Genomic DNA, 23,877 nt, shown 5'->3' on the forward strand with positions numbered 1-23,877 from the left:
CAAATTTTAAAAATTCTGTCTTTAAAAGAATGTTCCCTCTAGTGGGTACTTTGACACACCAGGTGTGGTGACAGTGATTAGGATGAAACCTTCTGATTACTGGCATAAAGGACCACAGAGAGAGGAGCATTCTTTTAAAAAAACAGAGGACACTTTAACAATTTAAGCACTGCCTGAAAAGGTAGAAGAAGCAGGTTCAACAGTAATATTTCAAAAGAATACAAAGAAAAATAGCTAGAGGAACTCAGCGGGTTCAGTACAATCTGCACGCCAAAGGAATAGTCAACATTTTAGATCAAGATCCTGCAGTAGGACTCCTGATGTAGGATCTCAGTCTGAAATGCTGACTATCTGTTTGCCTCCACAGATGCTACCTGATCTGTTAAGTTCCTCGAGTAGTTTGGTTTTTTTTTGCTCCAGACTATAGCACTTGCAGTCACTTGCATTTCCACTATACAATTACAATTGGGATTAAAGGAAAATACAAGGTATGGGTTCAGAGCTGTAAGAGGGACAACATGCCAAATTGGCTTCCTTTGTTGTTTCAAAGATCTTGGTTACCTGGTTAAGAAAATTGCTTAATTATATTTTGAGTTAGGGTTGGAATTCGAATGGACTATTTTCTTGTTGACAGTGGACAAAGAAAGCAAGATTTATTTAAAAAAAACTGGGAATTCAATGCGTCTTTCACAATTGCTACTTATACACTATTGAAATGCACTCCAATTCACAAAAATAGAAATGAAATTAAAAACACAAAACCGTGTAAAATAAGTACATCACTGAAAGAACCAAACCACCCCCATCATTGAAGGGAACAGCACAATCAGCGTAGCAGTTAGTGCAATGTTGTTACAGCACCAGTGATCGGGACCAGGGAATCCTGCGCAGTCTGTAAGGAGTTTTTAATGTTCTCCTTGTGTCTGCGTGGGTTTTCCCTACGGACTCCCATTTCCTCCCATTGTTCGAAATATGCCGGGAGTTGTTGGTCAATTGGATGTAATTGGGCAGCATGGGCTCATGGGCCAAAAAGGCCTGTTACTGTGCTACATGTCTAAAGTTAAAATTTATGGCCTTGTAAAATTACAATGTGAGTAGAATTATAACTAATTCTCTTTTCCCACCCCCAAATACAAAATATTTTATTATAAAATGGCTTTCAGTAACATACCTGGAAGATTAACGGTGCTTTCTTGTTCCAAGGTTTCTGGATTAATGGACATTGCTGTCATATTATGGTTATTTAAATCCCTGTATAGCAAAGAACCCTATAAAAATGGATAAGAACATGACACCTTGGGTTTCACTTTCATTTTAATGGAAAGAGCCCATATTTTTAAAAAAAGAAACAGATCAACATTATTCTTGATGCCTTGTTATCTATCGTGATATCTTAGATTAAAAACAACACTGTGAACACTATGAACATGTAAAATTGAACACATCCAAATGTTAAGAATTCTTTTATCCTCATAGTACAAATAATACTTTAATTCAGTTTTGGTTTAAAAGAAATTCCATCTCAAAATTCATAATTTTGTATTCTACCCTTACAACATGAATGACAAAACAAATACTAGCCACCGATTTTCTGCACAAATTTCCTTTGATTAAAATGTACTCAATTAGTTGCTTGACTAATGCACAGCAACGCAAGATCTCTAGGGATTCTTCTCAAATGACAACAAACTAACAAATGAAAAGTGCAGTCAGAATTTTCCAATTTGTCATACCTGTGCAAATCCCAGCCATGATCTTCTATCCTTCCTATTCCTTATCCGGGAAGTTGAGTTATACACATGCCCCTTTTAAACAATGAAAAATATAACATTTTAATATTTATATAAAGTAGTAATAGTGTCTCAAAACATCCACTATTTTTGTTTAAGAGTTCAGAATAATAAGTTTTAAAAGTTGACTGGCCTATTGCTCACGGCAATGCTTTTAAAAATACATTCCTGCCATCCTCATTTTTTAAAAAAATTATCAACTAATTATGTTTAATCCCTTTCTCTTTTCCCTTCTCTGATACCAATCATAATCTCAGGGAAAGAATCAATAAGCAATTTTGAAGTCAGGAAAGTACAAATAGGTTTGGCTCAGTTCCAGGAATTTAATAGCAGGTCGTAATTACCATTTTTGTTAATCTCATGCTGAGAACGAGACTGATAAGAGGTCATACTGTTGAGCAGGTAGGCCTTGAGCAACAATCTGCAGCCATGGAAGAAAGAGGGGAGAGATAATAACAAAAGACAAGAGTACAGGTGGAGAGTGGAGAAGAGTGGATTGGGAAAGAGGGAGGGATAATCAGAAGGGTGACCAATCTCAAAACATTGGTTCAGCAATTAAGTACAAGATCAAGATTTAATTTATTGTCAAGTAATAAAAAGTGTCATATTACACAAAATTGCCTTGTCTACTATAAGGCAGACAGATTTGCCATCAGCAGGAATTGCCTAAAGTGCCTCTTACAATCAGAGAAAGAGGAACAAAAGAGAGTTGCCCCCCCTGATTCACCGGTAACCGAGGGTGCACCTCCAATGTTCCTGTAACCTCCTCAACCACATGCAATCTAAACTATCAGCAACCCAAGCTCCAAATCCAAACCTCAAAACAATTAGGAACCCTTCAGCTCCCTTGGCACCCTTTCGCATCCTAGTTCTGATTCCTGGTACACCTTCAGCCAGTTTCAAGCCAGTCTCCAGCAGTGTGCAGCCTGGTACAAGTCCCTTGACCGCAATCTCTAGCAGGCCACAGCCTCTGTGGGTTCTTTGCTTCGAGTTACCAGCAACCTGCCTCCTTTCGGCTGCAGAACTCCTCACCAGTCTGCCATCGTGGTCATCATCCTGTGGGTCGTCTCCTCTTCTCCTTCTCAGATAGCGGTGGGGGGGGGGGGGTGTGGTCTCCCTGTTTTCTGATCTCTGTGCCAGTCCTCCTGGAGTCTGCAACATCTCGTGGCTGCTGCTGATCATAGGCACCACCATCTTCTGGGCATAGACCCCGTGGTTGCGGGATTTTAAATAAAACTACCGTCCATTCCTTTAACAGACCATTCAAAGCTTGTACATAGCTGACAGTAGTCATACTGGGCAGTTGGACCCCCTGAGAGTGCTGTGTCTCCACTCCCCGCAGGTCTGCACCAAGACCTCCACCATTTTTTTTTAGATTCAACAACCAAATTCTTTCATTATGGGTCTTTCAATCCCACCCCAATTTCTTTCATTCTCATCCTTACAGCCAGAATTCAGTTTAAAATGCGGGCCAATTCTGAAGCATGCAGATTCAATTGACAAATAATGTTAGTTGTTTGGATGCCTACAATATCCAATATCTTGGATATTAAAATCAGAAATGGATAGGTCTTCCTGAAAAATCGACTTCAATATCAGATGATTATGTTATCACATTTAATATCTTTTGCCTTATACTCGAAACCTTGTGGAATGTTTATACAAATGTTTATTTGCATCCTATACGAAGCAGCCCCTGGAATTTTGAGGTTAAAAACAACCTTAGAATAAATCCACACCAAAGTTCAATCATCTGCTTTGTCTGACCACACACCACACCCCCCCCCCCCCCCCACCCCTCCACCCAACATCCATTGGACAGGCTTAGGTAAAAATTAAAATAAATTGGAGATAATTCTCCATGATTCAAAAGTTAAAAATCACAAACTTGAAGACCATAGGGTGGCACGGTTAGCGTAGCATTTAGCACAATGTTATTACAACGCCACCATTCAGGTACAAATCTGGTGCTCTCCGTTAAGGATTTTGCATATTCTCCCCATGACTGCATGGATTTCCTCCCACCCTTCTAAATGTTCAGGGGTAAATTGGGGTCTTGAGGCAGAATGGGCTCATGGGCCAGAAGCCATGATACTGTGCTGTATCACTAAATTTCAAAAATGTATTAATTTATCTATTATTTCCAATGAACTCCAACAATGGGCTCCAAGAGGGAAGGTCTAACAAGTGTTCAGTCAAGTTTATTGTCACTGATTGTAGAAGTATAACCCAATGAAACAGTGTTCTCGAGTCCTTAGTGCAAAACATGCAGACACACAACCAGACATAACACACATACAGACAAAGAATTCAAATGCAGGACAAGTATTTAATCTATACATAATAAAGAAATAAATATAATTTTATATATATGAGAGTCTTGGATGGTTACTGTGAGCAGTTCCTTCAATCGTCCAGCATTCTCCCTGCCTGTGAGAAGAAGCTGTTCCTCAGCCAGGTGGTGCTGGCTCTGATACTCCTGAATCCCTTCCCGGATAGAAGTAGCTGAAAGATGTCGTGTGCAGGGTGGAAGGGATCCTCAATGATTTTGCTTAGGTCACGTCAATATTGCCGGGGGTGGGGGGGAGGGGAGAAGAAGGAGACTCCAGTGATCCTCCCTGCCACTCTTATGGACCTGTGAATTGACCTCATATCCATTTCTCTGCAGCAACTGTACCACACTGTGATTCAGCTGGCCAGGATGCTCTTGATAGAGCACCTACAGAAGGCTGACATAATGGTGGTCAATAACCTCGCCTTCTTCAGACTTCTCGGGAAGTTGTGCACTGTTGTGCTTTCTTGACAAATGAGACGTTGAGTATCCATGATAGGTCACTAGCTTAGTGAACTCCAAGGAATTTGGTGCTCTCTACTCTCTCCACTACAGAAATGTTGATGTGTATTGGAGGGTGGTCATTTCTGATCCTCCTAAAGTCTATGATCATCTCCTTCATCTTCATCCAGTCCACATTGAGACTCAGTTTGTTACCCCCGCACCATTTCATGAGATTTTCCATCTCTTCTCTGTAGTGCAACTCATCACTGTTTCTGATGAGGCCAACTACAGTTATGTCATCTGCAAACTTGATGACACTATTGGAGCTGAATCTGGCAATGTCAGTAGCATGAACAGGAGCAGCTGAGTACACAGCCCTGAGATGTGCCAGTGCTCAGTGTGACGGTGCTCGATGTTCTGCTAACAACCCAGAAAGACTGTGGTCTTTCCATTAGGAAGTCCAGGATTCAGATACAGAGAGAGGCGTTGAGTTCCAGCGAGGACAGCTTCTCCACTAACAGCTAGGGAATGATTTCATTAAACATCAAGCTGAAGTCAATGAACAACAGCCTGGCATCCGAAACTGTGTTCTCCAGGTGGGCCAGGATGGAGTGAAGCAACAAAGCTGTATCATCATCTGTGGAATAGTTTCTTCTGTAGGCAAATTTGAAATGGGTCCAGCATCTCTGGAAGGTGTGCTTAATGCATTCTGTTACTAGACGCTCTACGCATTTCATAATGGTAGAGGTTAGAGCCCCAGGGTGGTAGTCTTTGTAAACAATATGCAGTGCCTGGCATTTGTGCAGGAAATCCACTCAATGACCCAGGAGTTATCCTCCATTAGAACATTCTTTGGCTTGGCTTCGCGGACGAATATTTATGGAGGGGGAAAAAAGTCCACGTCAGCTGCAGGCTCGTTTGTGGCTGACAAGCCCGATGCGGGACAGGCAGACACGGTTGCAGCGGTTGCAGGGGAAAATTGGTTGGTTGGGGTTGGGTGTTGGGTTTTTCCTCCTTTGCCTTTTGTTACAGCATAGAAAACTGACCATTTAACCCTTCTAATTTGTGCCAAAGTATTATTCTCCCCAGTTCCACTGGCCCTCACCCAGTCCATAGCCCTCCATACCAAAATGGCAATGCTGCCAGAGATGTGGGGTGCGGAGATCAGGGAATGGAAACACAGCACTTCTGTGGGGTCCAACCACCATCCGACTGCCATCAGCTCCGCACATACTTTAGACGGACTGTTAATGGAGCCAGCAATGATTTTATTTAAAAATTCTGCAATTGTAGGGTCAGCGCCCAATATGCTGGCACCTAATGCAGACTTCGGGAAGCAGAGGACTGGCACAGGGCACTGTTTAAGAAGGAGAAGTAGAGGAGACAACCCATGGGATGGTAACCGCAGCAGCGGACCAGTGAAGGGTTTTGCAGCTGAGAACATGCAGGAAGAGGACTGTTGATGACTTTAGGTGAGAAATCCACGCAGGTTGTGGGCTGCTGGTGTCTGCAATCGAGGGATTCACACCAGGCAGTGGTCTGCTGGAAATTGGCTCAAGACTGACTGAATTGGAACCAGGATGCGTGATCGTGCTGAAGGTTTTCTATTCTTGTCGGAGATTTGGATCTGGAGCTCAGGCTGCTGATGGTTTGGACTGGACTCTATGCGGCTGCGGCAGCAATCGAGGCGAATCCATGGACACTTGGTGACTCTGAGTAGACTCTTTTGCTTCTCTTTCTCTGACTGTAAGAGGTGCTTCAGACAATTTCAGCCAGCGGCGAATTTGTCTGACTTACAGCAGACAAAATCAAATTCTGTGTGACATTACATGACAATAAAGGAATCTTGAATCATACCTCTCCCATCCATGTACCGGTCCAAATTTTTCTCAAATGTTAAAATTGAGCCTGCATTCACGACTTCAGCTGGCAGCTCATTCCACACTGCCACTACACTCTGTGAAAAAGTTCCCCCTAAACTTTTCCCCTTTCACCCTAACCTCAGTGGCAAAAGCTTACCTCTGTCTATTCCCTTCATAATTTTGTATACCTCAATCAAATCTCCCCTCATTCTTCTACACTCCAGGGAATAAAGTTCTAATGTTTAATCTTCCCCTGTAAATCAGTTCCTGAATTTCCAGCAACATCCTAGTAAATCTTCTCTGCAGTCTTTCAATCTTATTGATATCTTTACTGTAGTTAGGAGATCAAAAGCCTCACCAATGTCTGATACAACTTAACCTATTCTCAATACTTTGATTTATGAAGGCCAATATACCAAAAGCTCTCTTTAGAACTGTGACACGACTTCCAGGGAATTATGTAGCTATATTCCCAGATCCCTCTGTTCTGCTGCACTCCTCAGTGTCCTACCATTTATCATATATTTTCTTCTTTGGTTTGTCCTTCCAAAATGCACACCTCTCACTTGACTGCATTAAATCCCATCTGCCATTATTTAGTCCATTTTTCCAAATGGTCCAGATCCCTTTGTAACTTTGAAAGCCTTTGTTGCTGTCCACAGTGCCTCCAATCGTAGTGTCACCTGCAACCTTGCTGATCCAATTTACCACATTATCATCCAGATCATTGATATAGTCACAAACAACAATGGTCGCAGAATCAGAATTTACTGTCATGAACAAGTCACGAAATTCAGTGTTTTGAGGCAGCGTCACAGTGTAAACATTCATATTATGAACCATCTTCCAACAATGATATAAAAAATAAAAAGAGTAGTGCAAAAAAAAATTAAGTAAAGCAGTGTCTTTGGTTCATTGATCATTCAGGAATCTGATGGCAGCGGAGAAGAAGGTGTCCTTGTTGTGCCGTTGAGTGCTCATCTTCTTTAGGCTCCTGTACCTCCCCCCCCCACCCCCCCCCCGACAACCGATGGTAGCAAAGTGAAAAGGGTGTGGCCTGGGTGGTGGGTGGGGTCTTTGCTTTTTGAAGACACCACCTCATGTAGATGTCCTCAATGGAGTGGAGTCTAGTGCCTATGATGTCGCAGGCCAAGTTAACAACCCTCTGGAGTTTATTCTTGTCCTGAGAGTTGGCGTCTCCATACCAGGCAGTGATGCAACCAGGCAGTGATGCAACCAGCCAGAATGCTCTCCATAGTACACTTCTAGAAGTTTTTGAGAGTCATCAGTGACAGACCAAATCTCCTCAAGCACCTCATTAAGTATAGCCGTTGGCAAGCCTTCTTCATGATTGCATCAACATGGAGGCTCCAGGACAGATCCTCGCAGATGTTTCACACCCAGGAATTTGAAGCTCTTGACTCTCTCCACTCCTGAACCCTCAATAACCCTCCTGAAGTCCACAATCATCTGCTTGGTTTTTGCTGACGTTGAGCACAAGGTTGTCCTTGTTACACCATTCAATGAGCTGATCTACCTCCATCTTGTATGCTTCATCAAGGACATGCACATGAGGCGGTGTCTTTAAAAAAAGCAGCCTCTATCCTCAAACACCCCCACCACCAAGGCCAGGCCCTCTTCACTCTGCTGCCATCGGAAAAAAGGTACAGGAGCCTGAAGATGAGCACTCAGCGGCACAAGGACAGCTTCTTCCCCGCTGCCATCAGATTCCTGAATGACCAGTGAACCAAAGGCACAGCCTGACTTTTCATGCCCTACTACTGTTATTATTATTTTATTTTATTTTTAATAGCAGTCGTAAAATGGTTATATTATGCATGTTTGCACCATCAAAACACCATGACTTGCTCATGACAATAAATCCTGATTATGAAACATTCAAATTTTGTGACAGTTTTTATAGCCAAGATGACAGATCAGGCCAACCTTCAAGGATTTGCGTTTCGCTGATCTCCTTTGCCTACCACATTTGTGTGAATCTGTATGGCACCTTAAATTTACTGCTGAGGTAGGATATGGCTCTTCATCAACTTGGCATCAGGAGATTCACACAACTCATAGCTTACAAAACATCGAGCTCACTGTTGATCACAAACTGTGAAGCAGTCCTATTTTCTGAAGTCACAGTGTGAGAGACAAAACTAATGCAGGCTGAGATTATTCATAACCAGTATCCCACGGAACTCTTGAGAAACTAGGCATGTTCTGGAGATTTTTAACATTTTAAATGTTTTCTAAATGATTAAACATTTATGTATTTCTGATCATGTAGGTCAATTGGGTATAATTGAGTGGCACAGGCCTATGGGCCAAAAGTGTCTGTTACGTGCAATCGAGGCGAATCCATGGACACTTGGTGACTCTGAGGTGAAAGGTGAAAAAAAATTAAATTATTGAAGGAATGATGGATGTGTCATTACTCTGCAATAATTTGGCTGTGAGGAATTTAATAACACTTTTGAAAATGTGCAACAGCATCAATTCACAACCATTTTGGAAATAGCTAAAATTTTAAAAAGACATACCCCACCCAAAACTGCCTGATGATGTCAGAACTAATGCTTTTAAGAAATTAGGATTACATCTTTGGAGTTCTTAGGTCTTCAAATAGTCTCACAGCCAAGGAGATATTTCTTTTTATTCTGACAATTTATCTAAAATGTCATTTTTTTTTTAAAGACACACATCACGACAAGAGGCCCTTCTGGCTGGCCTTCGAGCTTGTGCCACCCAATTACACCCAATTGGCCTACAACCCCTGTAGGTTTTGAATGGTGGGAGGAAACTGGAGCACCCAAAGGAAACCCACACGACTGTAGGAAAACATACAAATTCTTTGCAGACAACGCCGGATTAGAACCTGGGTCGCTGGCATTGTGACAACGTTGCACTAACCACTGCACTAATCATGTTACTAAAGCTTTGTTTTCCCCATTAGATACAAACTTTGTCCTGTAAATTCTCATTGGAGGTCTTGAACTTCAGCTTAGGAATTACTTTGTTCTTCTTTCTTTCTTTGGCTTGGCTTCGCGGACGAAGATTTATGGAGGGGGTAAAAAGTCCACGTCAGCTGCAGGCTCGTTTGTGGCTGACCAGTCCGATGCGGGACAGGCAGACACGATTGCAGCGGTTGCAAGGGAAAATTGGTTGGTTGGGGTTGGGTGTTGGGTTTTTCCTCCTTTGCCTTTTGTCAGTGAGGTGGGCTCTGCGGTCTTCTTCAAAGGAGGCTGCTGCCCGCCAAACTGTGAGGCGCCAAGATGCACGGTTTGAGGCGTTATCAGCCCACTGGCGGTGGTCAATGTGGCAGGCACTTTGTTAGAATTATGCTAAATTATTAAAGAATAAATTTGTTCAAAATGAAAAAGGTCTTCAAAATAATGACCACTTAATTTCTTTTCCAGTTCTAAACAAGCTTTCAATTATTTTAAGCCCGAAATGTCGGTGATGTATTTTTATCTTTACTATATAAAGGATACTCTTTAACCAGATGAGTTTCTCCAGCATTGTTTTTACTTCAATCATGTTATCTGCAGACTTTTGTGTTTTACTTTTGTATCAATTTTTAGCAGTTGTAACAAGACAACCAAATTGAAGATGATACAGCTCAGCAACAGAATTTTGATATTAATCAGACTTACATTCCAATAAACCCATGTAAGTGGAAAAAAAAATTATTGAAAAAAATTCTAAGTTGAAAAAGAATACCGCACCAACTGAACATCATAGCCTAGCCTACCTTAAATGTGCTCAGAACACTTACTGTAGCCTACGTTAGGAAAAATCACCTAACACAAAGCCTATTTTATAATTAAATGTTCAATACCTTTTATTCCGCACTGAATAAAACAATTTTTAATCATGAAATATAGCCCCAGCTGTTACGTTGGCAAGGTAATCATACCTCTGTGATCAGAAGCCACATCTAACTGCCTATCATCCCCAGGCACCGCCCAGTCGCTTGAGCCTGCCAATCAGGTGTGTGCCCATCCACTAGCTAGAACATGCCCTGCCATTGGCCAGCCTCACACATCCCAGGCCCTGCTCAGCCAGAGGGCAGTATTTAAACTGGACTACACTATTATTCATCTCTGTTGCCACATACAGAAGGTGCTCCTGGTCATTGTCGTCACAGTGGACACCATCCGGAAGGGCTTGCAGGTAAGGGGTTCAAAACCCTTAAGTGGACCAGGGAATCACTGTACTCACAGCTCTCCTCATGCCTCTGGGAGGGAACTGTGCTATCCCTGTGATTAGCCCAAGTCTAGCAAGACCTCCAAAGGTCGTAACTAACCACTTCCCTGTGGTCAGTATCCGAGACTGGGTGAGTGTTCGTACAACTTCCATGTCACTGACTCCCCCTCTCTGCGGTTGGGATTCCAGGTTGGGTGCTAGCAAGTGTGCATGTTAACTGTTGTTAATCTTTAAGGTGTGTGTACCATACTTTCACTCATATAATGCACACACGCATGTTACAAACAGAAAATCATAAATTGTGTAAAAATATTTCATGTAATTCAAAAGTATTCCAAATTCTGACTGCCAAAAATAATTTGCATTTAAATGGGACATGAGACAAAGCACATAGCAGTTAATCTCTCTCAATTAACACCCAATCAACTTCCTCCAGAGGTGTCAATCGCCCATTATATTGTGTACATGGAGGTGAGGGGGTTGGAGAGATATTGGCGGAGAGTGGGAGGATTGAGCTAGTGGAGTTGTTCTAGTGAACCGGAGTGGACTCAAAAGATCGACATGGCCTGTTTCCACTCTGTAAATGGTTAATATTCTGCTCCAATGCATTAACAAGCTTTGGAGAGGAATCAAATAGATCAAGACAGGCTTCAGAGTTGAAAACCAAAGGTACTTCATATGTTAATCTCCCTCAGGGACGGGTCTGGCCCCTTTCACACTTGTGTTCAGTGTTCAGGTATAGGAATGGAGGTTTGGCTTTTCACACTTGACCACTCCTAACTGGGACACTTGCAAGAAGCCATCCCCAGGGTTAGGACTTTTCTACTTTCTACTGGTGACATCATGACACATCGAGCAATGGTGAACCTGCCCTAAATCCTGACGAATGTATTATGATGTTATATTTAAACAAAATTAATTATGCCTAATTATAACATAATTAAGCTTTATGTACAGCACAGTATGAGCCCTTCAGCAGTTGTTGTTGTCCTAACCTATGTAAACCTTTATGAGGGACCGTGGGAAAGTGCTAGCAATAAATAGCAATTCTTAAACAGCGTGGGAAAGTTGGTAGTGCTATAGTGCACAAATTATAAAGACCATGGGAAAGTTGGTACCACTATTGCGCACAATACAGAAATACCGTGGGAAAAAGTGATGGCAGACCTGCCCTCCCAGAATGCCGTGCAGTAGAAAAGGGGCTGTATACACAGCTGCATGCAAGGAACACTCAAGAAAAGATTTCTCTGCCGCACAGCATTCTGGAAAGTCAGGTTCGCCATCACATTCTTTCCCCCACCCCTCCATCCCTTCCCCCCACTCCCCGGTCTTTATAAATTGTTTGCAATTTCCCAATCTGTTTAAAAAATGTCCACTATTGCTATTTATTTTCTCTCTCTCTCCCCCCCCCCCCCCCCCCACCCACTGCAACTTTCCCACAGCAAAATTTATAACTTAATTTTAATCTTTTCTCCTTTCACATTCCTGTACTGACACAAAATTTTGGGTCATTTTAATCCCACAATGCAATTGCTCATTCTACGAGGAGTTGAGGCTGTGAGATAACATCATCTGATGCTGGCATTGAGACAATTTTTCTTTCATACTAGACACTTTAAAGGCTGATTGGCCATTAATTCCTGGGACCACTTGCAAGCGTGAAAGGGGCTACTGATAAGGTGCAGTGCCCTGTTTATAGGAATAGCATGGCATTCAGCACAAAGAGATATTCCCAAGATCAAAATTTCCCACATTTGCTATAAATTGTGTGTGCTCTTTCATTGCCACTATTGCATTCTCATGCTCGTTATAACATTCCCACACTTGCTATAAATTGAGTCTTTCCCACAACCACTATATATTGTGCATGTTCTTTCAATGCCGCCATCATATTCCCAAGCCCGCTATAAATTGCTGGTTCGACTTTCCCACACCTGCTATTGATTGTGTGATTGTTGTGCACGTTCTTTCAACATTTAAAAATATTCTTCTGCAGCACACACACACACAAAATGCACGAGGGTGTGTCTGGTTTGTAAACTATGCATTTAACGTGTGTCAAAAAAATATACACACACACACACACATATCTTTCTTTGGCTTGGCTTCGCGGACGAAGATTTATGGAGGGGGTAAAAGTCCACGTCAGCTGCAGGCTCGTTTGTGGCTGACAAGTCCGATGCGGGACAGGCAGACACGGTTGCAGCGGCTGCAGGGGAAAATTGGTTGGTTGGGGTTGGGTGTTGGGTTTTTCCTCCTTTGCCTTTTGTCAGTGAGGTGGCCTACACACACACACACAGTAAGTTTTCAATTATCCCAAACCAACTTTACTGAAATTTTCAGTTATTTGCAAAAAATTTCAGTGAATTGAAAAGAAGTTGAATTTTTTTTAAACTGCCATGCTCAAGTGGGACTCTGATGCACTGTTAGTGCCATTTTGATTCCAAAATCTCATGTATACTCAAGGTAAGAATTAAACTATTTTGTGCTTAAAAAACCTTCCCTTGTTCTTTGTTGTTTTAACTGCTGATACAAGTATTATGCTGATGCCACTGGGCTGGGATCGGAGTGGTGTTGGAGATTGGCAACAGTGCAGGGATCTGGGGCTCCAAGGCAGGTTCGACAATGGCAGTGGGGAGGTGTCAGAGGTTGGAGCAGGGACCTCTGTCTCCCAGCAGGATCGGCGACAGTGGTGGGAAGGTGTCAGCGATTGGTGACAGCTGATACAAGATGTGTGTGCATGTACATATATCACACATATATAATGTTAACAGGCCATTTAGGCCCACGAGCCTGTGCCACCCAATTACATCTAATTACCCTACACTCCTAGTACGTTTCAAACAATGGTAGGAAGCTGGAGCCCCAGGGAAAACCCAAGCAGACGTGTGGTACAAATTGCTTACAGACAGCTGAGGATTTGAACTGCCATCCTGATCCCGGTCATACCAAGGCACATACCCAGACATAAAGAGAAATACGTACCAGCCTCAAATTAGTCCACACATTTTTAAAAATACCATCAAAGCCATAAACACACAAAATAATGATTGAACAATTCTGAATAATCTGCAGTATTTTCAGAGAATTCTAAGTGCTGGAGCCAAGTAGTCATGAAATTATCTCAGAATTACACTGGGAAAAATTTAAGACTTAAAACTGCATCTAAAAACCAAATCTCTGGAACAGTTCCATTGAAAAGTCTTTTGAAGCAACATCAGTACTGCTATTGTATCTTATTCAGAGAGCTAAAATTAATGATTACGATATCAGTGATTCAATGTCCACATATAGAAAGATTCAGGCAAGGTGAAAAGATACAGGGCCTCTACACAAATAAAACCCTTTCAGGTAAATGAGGAGGCTCAATCACCCTCATGCCTAACAGCAAAAGCAAGACCTCAATCAGCACCATCCAATCTTGCAATATAAATGCTTTCTGATAAGAAGGTCTCTGGGCTAAGTTCCATTTCAGAATCAGAATTTATTGTCATGAAATTCAGTGTTTTGTGGTAGCATCATAGTGAAAACTTTTGTATTATAACCGTCTTGCATTACCATTAAAAAAAATGTGCACAAAAAGTAAGGCAGTGTCTTTGGTTCATTGTGATTGCATCAAGGTGGAGGCTCCAGGACAGATCCTCGGAGATGCTGACACCCAGAAATTTGAAGTTCTTGACCCTCTCCACTACTGAACCCTCAATGAGAACTGGGTCGTGTTCCCCTGACTTCCTCCTTAAGTCCATAATCATCTCCATGGTTTTGCTGACACTGAGTGCAAGGAGCACAAGCTGCATTAAGTTTTCAGACCAATTCCACACTATCTTCAATGTCAGAGTATTCAGAAAGGATAAGTTTTCTGAATCACATAGTTTGAAGAACCTTAACTTCCCCTCGAGCATCCTCACCCCACACCTCTCCTCCCTCATATTAAAGGAACAAATGTTGACGTCAGTCCTTGTGTGGAATGAAGGATATGAATGAAATACAAGACAAGAACACTGCAGAAGTGGAGTGATATGACATAACAGATAAATTTATGGAAGGATTCTGAAATCAATATCCTGGGAAAGATTGAAACAATAGGTCAAAGGGACAGGACATTGACAGGAAAGATATAGAAAATATTTTGGAACTTATTGCTTGAGAGAGGGGAGGGGGGGGGAAGCATAGGATACACTGAAAAAATTCATCATAACAAAAAGTTTCTGAAATAAAGAACAGAAAATGCTGTAATAATATATATATATTTTAATTTGTAAATTTAGACATACAGCACTGCAACAGGGCAATTCAGACCTATGAGTCAGTGCCACCCAATTTACATCCCATTAACCTACACCCCAGTAAGTTTTTGAAAAATGGGAGGAAACCGGAGCCCCGAAGAAAACCCACACAGGGAGAACGTACAAACTCCTTACAGACAGCAGGGGATTTGGTCCGGTCCTGATCGCTGGTGCTGTAAAGGCAGTGCAATAACCACTATGCCAACCATGTTGCCCCAAATGCTGGAGAAACTCAGCATTAATCGAGGATAAAGATATACTACCAGTGTGAGCCTGAGCCCTTCTTCAAGGTATAAGCAAAAACCAGTAAGGCATCTAAAAAACTAGGGAGAGAGAAAGGGGGAAGAATGAGAGGGGGAGGAGCCCAGATCAATAGACAGAAAGTGTTAATTGGATAACAGCAAAGGTGAGAACTGATTTTGCAGGAGACAGATAGCGGGACAGACAGACAGAGAGATGCCAAGATGGAGAGACATTGAGACAGAGAGGTAGAATTCGAGGAAATGAGACTGGAACAAAGATTAGGGGGATGGGGTTTGTTAACGGACATTGGAGAAGTCGATATTAATGCCATCTAGTCAGCTAGTGCCCAGAGGAAGATGTCATGTTGTTCCTACAATTTGCGAGTGGTCTCAGTCTGGCAGTGCATTAGACCTTGGACAGACAAGACAGCGTGAATGGGATAGAGACCAGAAATGGGTAGCCACTGAGAGATGCCCGCTACTGCGGCGGAGAGAGCAGAGGTGCTCAATGAAGCAATCCCTCACTCTGTGCCCAGTCTCTCTGATGTAGAGGAGAGCACAACAGGAAAGCCGTATGTAGTAGAATGTCCCAGGCAGATTCAAAATAAAGTGTTCCTTCACTTGGAAGAATTGTTTAGGCCCCTGAATGATGGTGAAGGAGGAAGTGTATGCGCATTTAGAGCATCTCCTGCGGTCACAGGGGTAGGTCCCACGGGGCCAATTGGTGGGGAGGGTAGAATCGATGAGGGAGTAACAGAGGGAGTGGTCCCTGCAGAAGGCATTGAGGGAAGGGGAAAATAGCTCTAGTGGTGGAATCATGTAGTGAGTGGCAAAAATGGTGGAGGAAGATATGTTGGTCACAGAGGCTGGTGGGGTGGTTTGTGAGGACATGGGGAATCCTGTCCTTATTGCATGTGTGGGAGGAGGCGGCCAGGGCAGATGTGCAACTAATGGAGGAAATGCTGGTGAGTGCCAAGTTGATGGTGTTAGAGGGAATGCCACATTGTTTGAAGGAGGTGGACAACTCTGATGATCTGGCCTGGAACACCTCATCCTGGGAACAAAAGCGATAAGGAATTGAGACAAAGGAAATGAAATCCTTTGGGTGCCCCAAACAGTCCTTCCAAGTGAAGCAATATTTCACTCGTGAATTTCCAGGGGTCGTCTACTGCATCCGGTGCTCCCATTGTGATCTCCTCTACATTGGAGAGACTGGGAGATTGCTTTGTTGAATTCCTCAGTTCTGTCTACCACAACTGCGTCAATCTCCCAGTGGCCACCCATTTCAATTCTCCACCCCTTTCACTTGGTGACGTCTGTCCATGGTCTCATGCATTGCCAGACTGAGACCACCTATAAATTGGAGGATCGACAACTCATCTTCCATTTGCCAAACTTTTGAATGTAATAATATTAATGGAGCTTGTACATATACACAGGTATCCATAAGTCAAGATATGTATAACCTAGGGACAGCCTGTATCTAGATGTCATCTACAATAAAACTAAATGGAGTTAAGGTGATGTACTGGATGTGAAACTCAAGGTCAAAGCTGACTATTAATTTGCATCTTCATCATGCAGCTAAAAAAGTAGATGTCTAAATCTGGGGGTTAATGAATAAAATATTACTTTTGCCAGTCTTCAATTTGAATTATTCTGGCATCACCAAACAGCTGGGTAATATGGCAACAATTCAATATTGGAAGGGTTCATTAAAACAGGAAAGGGTTATTTATAAAAGTGCTCACACTGCAGAGGACACAGATATTTTGCATGAAAGATCAAAGTAATTATATTGGAGAGCAGAAAAAAAGTAATTGTGCTATGTGGACAGCTGAATTCATCAGAAGACTAAGTATTTCCAGGTTAATGAACTTTGCCCTTGTCCTAAACTTGACTAAATTAATAGAGTTGAAATCTTTTGTTGGGCAAAGAATAAATGTTCCTCAAGACCTTCCAGCATTGCTTCAAATTACACCACAGAACTTTACAGGTAAACATCAGCAAAAACAGGCAGGGAATTCTTGAGCTCATAACTGAGATGGCTGATGTACAAATTCAGTATTGGAAGGATGCAGAATTCTTAGAAGATTGTATGCCTGGGAGCCCACTGGAAAGAGATTTGAAAGCAAACTCTAACACATGCAAAGGTAATCACAACATACAAGCCCGGGAACTAACAAAATTTGTCCACAATGTGATTGACGTAACAGGAATTTTTGATGAAGCAGATTTTGAGAATGTTTGATGCAATATAGAATATTCAAGACTAATCCACAACTAGATTTCCAGATATAACTAAAACTGAGTAAGCAAGCTTGTGATTTTTGCCACAAATTTGATACTACTTCTTTCCAAATTTAAAGTGGCTCAAAATTTGACTGAACCCAAGAACATTTATTTCAATTGATTTCCACCATTCAATACAATCAAAGTTGATGTTCTCAGTGCCATGGCCCATTCCTCATATCCTTGGTGCCTTGCGCAACTAGAAAATAAATTTAATGACTTGGTCTCCACAGGTCTCACTGGAGCTAAATTCCACCAGTTAGAGAGGGGGAGGGAAACCTCATCTATGTCCTAAATGTCTTACCGATAGCTCAATTCTCTAACCTTTAATGCTACTAGTCAGGGAAAATGTCTCTGCATCCAACCTACATAGCTGTTACAGAATGTTGCATGCTCTCCTTATCCTTCTAAACTCTAATGAATTTAGGCCTAATCAACCCAATTTCTATTTCAACAACAGCTCTGCCATCCTTGGAATCAATCCAATTAATCTTTGACACATTCTCTCTGGCAAATATATTCTTTCTTAGATAAAATTGCTGTTTATAGATTAGACAAGCATATGAAATGAACAATATTATTTAAATAGAATGTAAATACAGAAAGCTGCCAAAGGAGATTATAGTCATGCATGAAACAGAAATATAGCATTCAAGTGAAACAGGTATTAAGGAACTAGTTCTAGACAGTTTTACTAGCATGTTATACAATTGCAGTAAGATTCACATTGATAATCCAACCTCCTTGAAATAGGGGTTGATTTACTTCGTTCAACAGAATTGAATGGAGCTTAGAATGAGAGATGATCTTAAAAGCAAGACAGGAAATGCCAAGGATGTTCCTTTCCCCATATCCAGATCTGAACAGCACGATCCCAGAATAATGTGGTGCCCATTTAAGACTGAGATGAATAATTTATTCTTTGATAGTTCACTATCTGAACTCCTTGTCATTAAAAGGTGTGGGGACTGAGTCCTTGACATATTGAAGACCAAGTTAAGGAAATCAAACATTATGGGAAATAGACAAGAAATTGTGTACTTCAGAAATATCAGATTAATCACCATCCTACTTCTTATGGACTTGTATGCTATATTCCATGTACATTGACTTTGTAAAGCATTTAGTTTTGCAGATGCAAGTTTGAGCAAAGAAGTGAAACATGGAAGTCTGCAGATGCTGTGATTGTGATAAAAACACACAATAAATGTTAAATGTACATTAATATATCTGTACCTCCTACGAATGCTGCAGTACTAGCTAAGTTCCTCCAGTATTTATTAGGTTTATTTACAAAGTCAAGCACTGATACTGCTCGACCCACTGAGTTTCTCCAGCACATTGTATTTGGCTTCAGATTCCAGCATCTGCAGTCTCCTGTGAATCTCCAATGTTGAATAGTCCCTTGGGTTTAAGCAGGCCTGTTTCCTCTGCAATTTGTCTAATATGGCTAATGAGGGAAATGCAGACTCTTTCAAAAAGAGAGGAGGAAGTGTGTCATGATTGGGTAATGTGTGAACTGGTCATTCCTCCTGAAGGGCTTGTGCGTTTTGAGATTCTCAACAAATTTCTAAAGCTTCTCTTCCACTATGTCCCAGAGATCTCCAAGAGTCTGTGGGGGCATCGTTTCTTCATGGAGATTTAGAGCAATTTGTTGAATCTTATGGTCTGTCCACTTTGTAAATCCGTCCCATGACAGATAAACAGTGCCTATTGGGAGGACCTCCTTTCATGCAAACAACGTGATCTGTCAAAATATTAGCCCGTTGAATGAAACAAGGGCTTCAATTAGCCTGAGAGAGGAACAATGACATTGCTTTGCACATCCTTCTGGTTAACTCTGAAGATTTTGCAGTGTTTGTGATTTTTGTTTCCCCTTTCTAGTACCTTGAGATGCCTGCTATAGGTAATTTGGATCTCAGAGATTTTCTGGCACCCATCATTGACATTCCAGATTTGAGAAATTTAGTTTTAAATGTCCTTTTTCTTAAGCAATCTGTGTGTTCGAACACAAAGTAGCATCAAGTATCAACATTGACGTGTGCCTTTGAGGTTCACAGTTTTTTTTGTAATGCAAGTAATTTATTTTTACTTTTGTTTGCCTGTAAAAGCTCTCAAGGAGACACCATCAGCCACCATCCCAACAAAGTAAAAGAAGAGTTCCTTTTAAAGACATTGTGGATCCTGACACCACCCTCTATGATCCCATAACCTCTGTAGCCACTGATCCTCAAATACTGAGATATGAAAAACGTGGAACATTTGCCAAGATTTCATCATAAAACTATCAACATGTAGTACTATTTGGTTGGGACAGTAGGTAGAGAATCATGGTGTCAGAGAATTGCTTGTTCAGCACATATCCTCTTACAATTCTCAATGATAGCTCAGAGATCAGTCAGGTGTAAGCATAATCCACATATTACAGCTTGATTACTGAGCTTCAGTTGACCTTTCTTCTGGAGTGCAAGATTGTTACTGTATCTTGAGTAGATTCTCAGTATTTCCAGATTAGTTTAATTCCCACAGAACTATTTCACAGTGACATAGTCATACTTTTCACCAGTCCCATTGAAAATGCTATCACGAGACCATACAAATGCTCTCCAAATCATAGTATTGATTTCATAGAGATGTGGTGTCACACCAACAACCTTGCACTCAACTTTAGCAAAAAAACACGGGATGATTTTGGACTTCAGGAGAACATGATACAGAGTCCTCATCAAGGACACAGTAGTGGAGAGGGTCAAGAACTTTAAATTCATGAGTGTCAACATCTCCAAGGATCTCTCCTGGAGCCTCCATGTTGATGCAAACACAAAGAAGGCTCGCCAGCGGCTATATTTAGTGAAGTGTTTGAGGATATTTTGTAAGTCACCAAAGACTCTTGAAAATTTCTACAAGTGTACCATGGAGAGCATTCTGACGGGTTCCATCACTGCCTGGTACGGAGGTGCCAACGCTCAGGACAAGAACAAACTCTAGAGGTTTGTTAACTAGGCCTGCGAAGTCACGGGTATTAGATTTCAACAGGTGGTGCCTTAAGAAACCAGCTTCTATCCTCAAGAACCCCCACCACCCAGGCCATGCCCTCTTCACTCTGCTGCCATCAGGAAAAAGGTAAAGGAGCCTAAAGAAGAGCACTCAACGGGATGGACAGCTTCTTCCCTGCTGCCATCAGATTCCTGAATAATCAATGAACCAAAGATACTGCATTACTTTGACTTTTTGTACATTTTTTTTAATGTATTGTTGTAAAGTGGTTTACATGAATGTGATATTGCCACAAAACAACAAACTGTGTGAATTATTCATGAAAATAAATTTTGATTCGGAGAAACACTGCACATGACTGTCATTTGATTACTTTAAAAAAAATGCAGGGACCTCCAGCAGCCATTATGCCCGGCCTTGTCCGTATCCATCATCTTGGACAGATTCATTACAACAAAGTAGAGGCCCTTCGCCACTTGATGTTATGCTGACCTATATATATACATATATATATATAGCCGAGAAATTTTTTTTTTTTTTTTAAACTAAACCTTTTCTACCTCTTATCCTTCAATTTTTCTTTCATTCATGTCTAAAAAACTCTTAGATGCCCTTAATATTTCAACCTCCAACACCATCCCTGGCAAGCCATTCCAGTCATCCACAACTCTGTGTAAAAAAAAAAAAAAAAAAATCTTACCCCTGATGTCTTCCCTCCCTTCACTTTCTTGAGCTATCTCCTAGTGTTTGCTATTCCTGCCTGTGAAAAAGGCACTGGTTGCCCATCTTAACTATGTCTCTCAGAATATTGAAGATATCTATTAAGCCACTTCTCATCCTATTTCACTCCAAAGAAAAAAGTCCCAGCTCTGCTAACCTTGCCTCTTATGACTTATTTTCCAATCCAAGCAACATCCTAGTAAATCTCCTCTGCACTCTCTCCACATCTTCCACATCCTTCCTATAATGAGGTGACCAAAACCGAACACAATACTCCAATTGTGGTCTCACCAGAGATTTGTAGAATTGCAGCATGACCTCTCGACTCCTGAACTCAATCCCCCTATTAATGGAGCCCAGCATCCCATTGGCCTTCTTCAATATCCTATCAAATGTGCGGCGACTTTGAGGGAGGTCCCTCTGTTCATCCACACTTTTAAGTAACCAACCCTGTACTCAGCCTTCTGGTTTGTTCAGTTGCATCATCTCACACTTATTTAGATTGAACTCCATCTGCCACTTTTCTGCCCAACTCTGAATCCTGTCTATATTCTCTTGTAACCCTCGACAACCTTCCATTCCATCCAGAACTCCTCCAACCTTCATGTCATCCACAAACTTCTTCATTCAAGTAATTTATAAAAATCACAAGAGCAGGGGCCCCAGAACAGATCCCTGCTGCACTCCACTAGTCACTGACCTCCACGCAGAATATTTTCCTCCCACTACTACTTTCTGCTTTCTACGTGCAAGACAATTATTTTTTTATCCACACAGCCAAGATTCCATGGATCCCATGCCTCATGACTTTCTAAATGAGTCTCTCATGGGGAACCTTGTCACATGCCTTACTAAAATCCATACTGACCCCACCTTCATCAATTTATTTTGTTACTCCCTTAAAAAAACTCAATCAGGCTTGTGAAGCACAACACTTCCTTCACAAATCCATGCTGATTATCCTTGAGTAGACTGAACTTCTCCAACGCTCATAGATCCCTATCCTTCTGAATCCTCTCCAATGGTCTGCACACCACTGATGCAAAACTCACCGATTTATAATTCCCAGGATTCTCCCTATTACCTTTGTTAAACAAATGGGCCACATTATCCATTCTCCAATCCTCTGGCATCTCCCAGTGGCCAAGAAGGACATAAAAATCATAACCAATGTCTCAGCTATGTTTTCCCTCCACTCCCACAGCAAACTGGGGTATATCGCATCCAGCCCCAGGGATTTATCAATCTTAATGATTTTAAGAAGATCCAATACACCCTCTTCCTTAACCTCAACGTCGTCCAGCACCCAAATCTGTTCTATTCCAACCTCACCCTGATCAAGGTCCTTTTTTCTAGTGAATACTGATGCAAAGTTTTAGTTTAGGACCTCACCAATCTGCTCCATCTCCAGGCATGTGCCTCTGTAATGGAGGGTTAAAACCATGTGCTCAGATGCTTCCTTGCTTATGTGAAACTGACAACACTGGGGCCACACTCAGGTCACCTTACTTTCAGAATTAGCAGATGTAATTAAACTCAGCCATGGGGATTTATCTGAAGATACACTTTGAAATGGAATTCCACCGTGAGGCCCAGGGAAAGCAGTTGTCAAATACGACACTCTGAAATTGACGTATTGGTCACAACCTGTCTTGCTCAAGAAGTTTTAATGAGTCCTTGTATCTACGAGATAAACCAGGAAATCATAGCATCCTGGTTCCATAATAATCAATCTTCTAAATTGTAGAATAGTATGCTCAGCTTTGATTTTGACTGACAAATGTTAGAGGGAGTGGGTGCATGATTAATTGTTTTTGGGGTATAAAAGTCTGTGGTCCTGCTGCTGAAGTTTAGACTCTCCGAGGGATGGGAACATCCCTTGTCAAGAAGGAAGAACAGCTAGAGTCCGAGCAACGTCCCGGTCGGGGGAGGTGAAGGAGCTGCTACCGGCGCCCCGGCAGCCTACTACAAGTGTGCCGTCATTGCCTCACTTCGGCAGTTGGGACCAGTCCAGGCGTTGTTAAGTATGATTAGGCAGGCTTGCATATTGTAGTTTGAAACCTGCTTTATATTTGTAATAAACATTTGTGTAGACTGAACTGCTCTCGGTGTGTGTCTCTATTTTCTTTCGGTAGCTCAAACACTGTGACCAATCTAAAACGAACAAAGTGAAAGGTACAAGTTTACCCAAGACAATTGGCGCAGCGAGCAGGGTTGGTCTCAAGATGTTCCGCCGAAAGAAAGAGGTGAGCCCTGAGCAGTTTTTGATTCTGGGATGGACTTCCAAAGATGATGGGTTTGGCATGCTGGCTAATACCCTGTCTTTGTTGGGACCACCCATCAGTTGGGATGAAAGGTTAGAACCCTTAAGTGTGCCTCTGGGAGAGCGGGTTGCCACTCTCCTTCAAGAAAGTAAATTTCCAAAAAAACGGGGGACGCTGACGGACGGTTTTTGGCTGCTGGCCAAAGCCTTACGCCACTCCGTTCAGCGTGAAGTTGAATTAGTTCAGCAGCAGGTGAAGTCTGAACATAAGAGAAAACAACTAGAGGAGGAAGTAGAGACTCTGCGACAGCGCTGCTCGATGATGAGCAAAATTGTTAGCACCAGTCAGGATCGAGCCAAAGAATGGGAGGATAAGCATGTTCAAACAATTTGCTGTAATATTAAACTCCGGCAGCAGCTCTGTGCGAATAAGGAAA

At 41.9% G+C, this 23,877-nt stretch overlaps 1 protein-coding gene across 15 annotated transcripts in view; it reads right to left on the reverse strand.

Moving 5' to 3' along the window:
* Positions 1–23,877, reverse strand: part of mycbp2 (MYC binding protein 2) — a 291,326-nt gene that overhangs the window by 252,383 nt on the left and 15,066 nt on the right. For all 15 annotated transcript variants that reach the window (XM_069890301.1, XM_069890291.1, XM_069890299.1 and 12 more), the window contains exons 4-5: positions 1,734–1,805; positions 1,172–1,268 (exon numbers count right to left, since the gene is read on the reverse strand). In XM_069890301.1, the coding sequence (XP_069746402.1) occupies positions 1,172–1,268; positions 1,734–1,805 (169 nt within the window). The remainder of the gene's footprint in view (positions 1–1,171; positions 1,269–1,733; positions 1,806–23,877) is intronic.

This window comes from Narcine bancroftii, chromosome 7 (assembly GCF_036971445.1).
Source record: "Narcine bancroftii isolate sNarBan1 chromosome 7, sNarBan1.hap1, whole genome shotgun sequence".
Classification (NCBI taxonomy): Eukaryota; Metazoa; Chordata; class Chondrichthyes; order Torpediniformes; family Narcinidae; genus Narcine; species Narcine bancroftii.